Source organism: Mytilus californianus, unplaced genomic scaffold (assembly GCF_021869535.1).
Source record: "Mytilus californianus isolate M0D057914Y unplaced genomic scaffold, xbMytCali1.0.p SCAF_1, whole genome shotgun sequence".
NCBI classification, from domain to species: Eukaryota; Metazoa; Mollusca; class Bivalvia; order Mytilida; family Mytilidae; genus Mytilus; species Mytilus californianus.
The window spans coordinates 66373653-66381324 of NW_026262581.1; the positions used below are offsets into that span (position 1 = coordinate 66373653).

The following is a 7672-nucleotide window of genomic DNA, read 5'->3' on the forward strand; positions in this document are numbered from 1 at the left end:
AGAAGAACTGTCTGATCAGGAAAATAAATATGGTACAATAAAGATCAATAATGGTTCTTAAATCTTAAATCTTAAATTGCGTCACAGTCTGAAATATCTGCCATTGAACGTTAAGCAGGAGTGACTGTAATCAATTTATTTTTATTTCACCAGTAAACAGACATTGGAATCATTGAAATAAACGATGCATTTTTACTTTATTTTTTTCATTAATTTATTGATAGATTGTTCCTGGCTTGACGTCCAGTGGTAAAGTTTGCATGCACATTCAAGACGTGAAAAGTTAACAGTTAATACATTATAAAGGTTCTTCTTATTTATAGTTAAAACGAGACTGAATCATTTTACATTTTTGTAGACTCTTGACGATTTAGAGCTTGACCTGTCATTACTTCTATATAAGCATTATTGCACAAGATAGAGCTTTTCACTAACTGCTTACGGCTTCGTCACGCTAAATCTGTTGGAGACGAACTAAATACTGTTTAGTCTGGGAGGGCATGGTTTATTTTTTGTTGAAATTGACCTTTGAAATAGCTTTCAGTAACTACGAGTATGTTGTGTCATTTTTCTCATTTCTCATTGTGTTACCAGTTATTTTTTTGTGTTTCTTACTCATCTAACGAGGCATGACCTTAATTTTTAACTTATTTTCACTAGATTGTTCTTATGTTGTACTGCTACATCACTTTCTTAGGTTAAATGGAGAGTTGAGCGCGAACAAATATGTTTAAAACCGCTACATTCTTTGTTGCATGTTCGAAGCCGGGAGTCAGTAGTCCAGTGGTTGTCATTGGTTGCCCTGTGCCATAATTGTTGGTCGTTTGATGCCATTAGCTTAAATCAGGCTGTTATTTTTCCTTTTGAATTGTTATCCTGGAACCTTTTTATATGGTTTGGGGTTTGCTCGTTGTCGGGTGTTTTTTTACATACCATGAAAACTAACACAAATTCACGAACTAATGAACCGATAACCAATTTTTAATAACAAAATATATATAACATAACAAAAACAATTACAAAAAATGAGAGCAAAATTTCAACTCTATTATAAAACTAATTCAAAGTTTCCAAAAATATATAAATTTCTTTACACGGTATACATATGCCGTTTTTACTACTCAAATTGTTTGACGTTTAACGCTCAGATAGATGGTAAAAATGCACGTGCAATAAAACACTATTGGTAGCTTTGTTCTACTGGGTGACAGAAAGAAATTATCCTTGTTTATGAGCTACAATACTTCTCAGTTAAAATTGATATTTTAAAAGCTCCGTCGCTCAAGCTAGTTTATGTTGAAAATTTTGAATATGAAATACAACTATTTGGAAATTGACTTTTAAAAAGGAGGAAAATCCTTACTCACAGATAACTATATAAATATATATAAAGAGATAACCTGTGTATTGAAGAAAACAACGTGGAAATATGTCCACATATACCAGTTGTTTATCTATGTATGTTTTATTTATACTTAATTCTTTTTATTCCATGTGTTAAAAGATTTATTTAGTTTGATTTTCCTCAAACATTTAATCGAATACGAACCAAAACAGAAGGAATACTAGATAAAGAATTTGTAATTTTAAAGATTTCTACATTATTTTTAGTTACTATTTTATCGAATAGTTCTCGTTACTGATTCGTTGATTATCAAATTTCCTCCCTCCTAAAACTACCAAACGAAATATGTGTGCCATAATTATTTTGCTTTTACTTTTTCTTACAAGGAGAAAGTTCTTAACGTTTTTTTTCCCACCAAGACTGAATATACGCGACTTGACGCTTTAAAAAGGTGTAGTTAGCATCGTTGGCTAAAAAAAAAAATCTCATACAAAATTGATCTCGAGAATTGAAATTGCTTATTTTCTTAACTCGTCAATGTATGTACTAGTAGTCTAAAAAGAATATTGTTTAGATGACTTAACATTTTTTATTTGGAAGTATTTTTTTTCGAAATAGAAAAGATCGGAGTTTTGACATTTTATTGAATTAGTTTCATTCCATCCAAATAAACGATAAAGGTAAATTATTTAATCATGTGGATTGTTATAAATGTTGACTTTACAGTGAGTTCGTAGATAAAACAAACCTACTGAAAATTGTGGAACAAACGAAAACGACGTGTCTTTAAGAAACGACCCACAATGCACTGCACGTGTTTGAATAGATTACATGTCATCCATAACATGCTGGGGTGGCGAATGGCCACGCACTGACTGTAACAACCCATAGCATTCATACATCCTCCTTTGTAATGCTATCATGTAGATCTTTGAATGTTTCTTCCCTTTCGTTGATGTTCTGACTCTCATGTTGTCAGCTGTTTATTTCATTAAGAAATTTGCATATATTGCATTGTATGTCACCCATGTTATGCTAGAGTGACCATGACCGATGGTCAGGTTCCTGTGTTGGTTGTGGAGGATACACCGACTCAGTTATGATGGAGGACGAGGATTGTCGAGTTCCTGTGTTGGTGGTGGAGAATATGCCATATTCTGGTGTGTTAGAGGTGGCAGATGTCCTGGTTCGTGTGTTGATGCTGAAGAATATGCCGCACTCTGTTGTGGTAAAAGTGACGGATGATCAGTTTTCTGTGTTGGTGATGAAGAATATGCCGAACTTTGTTGTGAAGGCTGTGGCGGATGGCCGGGTTCGTGTGTTGGTGTTGAAGAAAATGCCACACTCTGTTGCGGTAGAGGTGTACGAGGACCGGGTTCCTGTGATGGTGTTGAAGAATATGACGTACTATGTTCTAGTAGAGGTGGTAGATGACCGGGTTCATAAATTGGTGGAGGAGAATATGCCGCATTCTGTTGTGGTAGTGGATGTTGACTCTTGGAACTTTTTTTAAGGCGTGAACGTTTTTTATTACTTTTCTTTGGTTTTGATGGTAGTTCTGAAATTATAAACGAATAAATATGATCATTGTCAAAGTATTAAAATATTTCATGATCTCAAATAAAATATTCTGCAGTTTGTTTAAAGTCATGATTTTTGTATCTTTTTCTAGATATGTCCCCTTATGTTACTTTACATAGGTATATTTGATAAAGGAACATCAAATATTATCAATAGTTATTTCAACATTTAATAAATGCATGCATGGACTTTAAAGCCATCTTTGGAGCCCATTTGTATTGACGAAATAACGTTCTAAAATGTGGTTTTACTTGTAGTAAATAAGTTTGCTTTGATACAATCTGTACATTTATTTTCATATTTTTTTTCAAATGGGTTTGATTTAGATTAATCAACTGATAGCTCATCACAAAATGCTGAATAAAGCCTAGTCCCCAAAAGGCATAATTAAGCCTCAATACCAAGGGCAAACTGAAAACTTTAAAGCCGCCTCACGAAAGGAAAAATGAAGCCTCATCACCAAAGGCAAAGTTGATTGTATGAAATATTTTTAAATATATATAAAAAAAAAAATATGCATAGCAATTTGTGTTATCCTAAAATGCCATTTCTTGAACTGTAATCTTGTTTATATCATGTAAAAACCATGACAACTATAGGTTGGTGATATTTATTTAATCAAGCATTTTTTACTTACGTTGCTGTTGCAGTGTTTGTTCATGTTGATGTTGATTAAGTTTTGATAAAGTGTCTGGTTGTATCACATGACCACGAACACCACTGGTTTTAACACAACAACATATTGTGACGATAATAGCCCCTATAACTGCTACTCCAAACAAAGAACCAATAATTGCACCAATGATAGTTCCGCTAAGTATAACAAAAACGTCAATGTAATTTTGTAAGTGATATGCTTAGATCACGTATGAATTATGGATCGTGAGCAAATAGGCTTGATTTTTCTTTTTCGAATGCATGAAAGAAATTAGTCCTTTTTGTTGATTTTGTGAGTGTTGTTGGGTTGCTGTCTCGTGGCTTTTAACCCACATCTCTTAAATTGCATTGTTTAAGGTGTTTGTAGTTCAGCCGAATTTGAAACCTCAGAGCAAATAAAAATGCAAAAAAAAACGTTTTTCGAATATATAGAAAAAATTTAATATACTAGTTCATTCCATTCTTGTATTAGTAAGTTTATAAAATTGAGAATGGAAACGGGGAATGCGTCAAAGAGACAACAACCCGACCAAAGAGCAGAAAAATATGAGTTTTAGATAAATATTTCTATGTCTAGTTCATTTAATCTTGTTTGTTGTAATTGTTATTGATCAGATTTGAATGTTACTTTTATCTGTACAATGTATAGGAAGTTAAGATTTAACATGGTAACGGACATTACAATCTCAGAAATCAAGGGCTTATCCCGATTGGGTGCTTTTTTTCATTTTTGGGGCCCTTTATAGCTTGCTGTTCGGTGTGAGCCAAGGCTCCGTGTTGAAGGCCGTACTTTGACCTATAATGGTTTACTTTTACAAATTGTGACTTGGATGGAGAGTTGTCTCATTGGCACTCATACCACATCTTCTTATATCTATTTGGTTATTTAAATATGTTATTCTGAAATTCGACTAAAGATCATGGATTTCAACTTTCGATTTTTAGATTCAGGTATTGAATTCGGAATATCGAATGACTAGTTTACATTTTTGTTGTCTGAATTATGCGTCAAAGCGACAACTTTTCTTTGAAGAATGCATATATCAAGTTGCGGGATAAAACACATATGTATAGAAAAAACAGAAATGTTAGGCTAAAGGACAATTCTTTGGATTCATTCAATGCAACTAGAGTTCATTACTTTTCATTAATTGTTTCGATGTCATGAAAAATTAAATGAAAATTCGATTTTATAAATGTGCTATTAACATGAAAGTAAAAAATATAAAAATATTCTTTTTATTTGTACTCTTTGCGCATATTTTTTTCTGTGATAATTCTTGTACATGTTAACAAATACTTACACATCTGTATCACATTCATGGTAGTCGTACTGATAGTGGTAGTAACAACCACCGAACACGGAAATAACTGAAATATACAAATATAAGTTTCAATTTCACTTTCATTAATTCTTTTTACATATATAGTTTGGCAGACAATCATGATTCACAATAAACCTTGTTTTAATTGAAAAGGTTATAAATTTAGAAATGATTAAGAAACTTCAAGGCTACAACTCCCGCAGGCAAAGTTAATCCTTAGATGGATTTGGCTATTATTACAGATCCTTTTTGGTCATATAGTTCTTCAAATGTTCCGGTTCTTTTACATCCTTGGCTTTCAAATATTTGGCTTTGAACGTTCTTGGTGAAGTTAAATCCAGAAAAGCGCTTCGGACGCATGAAATCTATTAAGTGTTGTTTTCATATTTTACGACAAAGAAAGTCCAAGTTTTGTCCGAGATATTATAAAAAATTTAGGCCAAATAACTTGTACCGCCCACAAGAAATCATTGGGTATTGCGATTAATATTCCTCCAAGATTTCCAAATAGAGCGAGATGCACTGAAAAGCAAAAATTTGAGTGTATGAGATCCCCATTTAGAAAATAAAGTCTGCGTGCGCTTCAACATCGTATTTGGGTGGGGTGTTTTTTTAGTGCCACTGGTGAGTCTTTTATGCAAGCGAAACGCGCGGCTGTTATACTTTGATTCCTTTGGTAAGTATTACTTCTAACACAGCTTATTCCATCAATAAGGATTCAAAACAAGGATGTTGGGATGTTGCAAGAGATAATATTGCAGACGTTTGAGTTCCCATAGAAACAGTACAATCAGTTCGGAACCCTTTTCCGACAAAGAAGAAAAACGAAGACTTTCCTAAGATCTAAGGATGAAAATGGACGATAAAACTGTTATATTTACGACATTATCCAACCTCTTTACTCGCTCCTCCCTTTTACAGAAATATTCTCCCGTTATGTATTATCACTGTCCATTTTCAAATATATTCTTCTGCCTGTCAGCATGTTAACATAGTGTAGTAGTTTTAATTTCGATCTTATGGAAATGGATGTAAATAAGATCACTAAAGAAGCTTCGAATATATGAGCAAAGAATTGTAAAAACTGTATATAAGAAAAGAAAATCCACTTTAGGACAAATTAATTTTAGTCAGGAATGCTAAAACACAAAAATTCGAAAGCCGGTGATGTATAACCAGAAACATATATCATTATAATCTCTTGTATTATATGTGTCTCTGGTACATGTTTACATAACTACTTGATCATGAATACATGAGGAACTGTGTGACCGTATATACGGGAGCCAACTCTATGTAAGGTCAATTTTGCCTGAGGTAGTTGGAATCTTAGTTTCTTACTAATTTCCGAATTAATCAATGGAGAATTTATTAAAGGTATATTATAATGTATGTCAGTACCGAAGTACTCGGTTAAAATAGATCAAATACAATGTATGTATCCAATGCTTTTGTAATATTTCTTCAGGTATTTGTTCTTTAAACAAAACGTATATAACATTCTTCTTAGATTAAACCTTTCCTACAGTGGTATTGCATACGTACTGATTACTGTATGTCGTATTTTGTTTTTAAAATATATAATAAATACCTGGATATTTATCTTAAAAGATATGGAACTACATTATCAAAATGTTTCGTATGATTGAATAGTTGAAAGATTTTTTAAACCTTTTATCAAAATATTTACATTAAAGGTACGCAATTACCGCGCTATGGTTACATGCACAACAAAGAGAATAATAATATGTATTATATAATTATGGAGATTTCTCTTTTTTATAACAGATCCTTGCAATAAATATATAAAGCATTTCCGATGTAAGAAAAATATTAAAAAATAAAGTAACTCTTAAAGGTCAATAACACTAATATTATTTTAAACTCATCATACATGTTAGACTTGACTTGTACAACTCTCTAGATTTTCAAAGGGTACTACATCTTGTCAGCAAATGCAGAACATTATCAAGATATGGTTGTTTATAGAATATATTTTGAATTTGGAAAATATAGATGTATCGATCGAACTGTTAAAACAAAGCTTTTTGAGCATGTCTGTTCTACACTTAAAATTGGAAAGTTTAACTCTTACCCTGAATAAACAAAATCCATATTGAATCAAAAAACATTATTTAAATTATAAATAATAATCCATTCCAAATCATTCAGGTTAGACAGCCCGGAAGTTTAAAACACCAAATATCAATTCAAAGGCCACGGTTAACTATGTATAAGGTTCAATCAATTAAAAAAATAGATCTGTGACGTTAAATGTCAAGTTACAATAATTCACAATTACTATTCAAGTTTTTTCTTGTTGATTTTTATCCAGCGTCTTCTCGAATGGATCTAGATCAAGATTCAACTGTTACATATTTCATCTGCATGCATAATGACTTTGTAACAGTATAGATGTTCCGGACCATATATGAGTATTTGGTCCGGGTAATCAACATGATGAACTTTGAAAAGGTGTCGCATAAATTATGAGTTTCTAAAAATGAAAATTTGACTTATTCTATCATATGGTATTCATTGTTACAAGTAAGAAAACATGATTTGTACATAGTCATTATCGATTTGTCCTTACGAAACACAATATGTCGACTTTGGTAAATAACTTCAAGAAATATCTAAATGAACTGTTAAACGATAATTCAATAGCTTAACTCACATGAACTTTGATCATTGAACCATCTTTCTTTTCTTTTTTAAAATTTATTTTGGTCAGAGATGGTTTAAAAATTAGTTTTTATTGAAT

The 7672-nt window shown here is 32.0% G+C and overlaps 1 protein-coding gene across 2 annotated transcripts; it reads right to left on the minus strand.

The window, feature by feature from the left end:
• Positions 1–960: 960 nt before the first annotated feature.
• On the minus strand, positions 961–7180 carry LOC127722898 (uncharacterized). Of its 2 annotated transcripts, none has more exons than XR_007991765.1 (4): positions 6500–6561; positions 4888–4954; positions 3564–3739; positions 961–2903 (listed from the first exon to the last, which is right to left on the minus strand). XR_007991765.1 is itself a non-coding variant. In XM_052229353.1 (4 exons), the coding sequence occupies exons 1-4, from the start codon at positions 7038–7040 to the stop codon at positions 2443–2445; spliced, it is 741 nt and encodes a 246-aa protein (XP_052085313.1). In that variant the 5' UTR covers positions 7041–7180; the 3' UTR covers positions 961–2442. The 2 variants fall into 2 exon arrangements, 1 of the variants encoding a protein (XP_052085313.1); XM_052229353.1 differs by lacking the exon at positions 6500–6561 and adding an exon at positions 7004–7180.
• Positions 7181–7672: the final 492 nt, after the last annotated feature.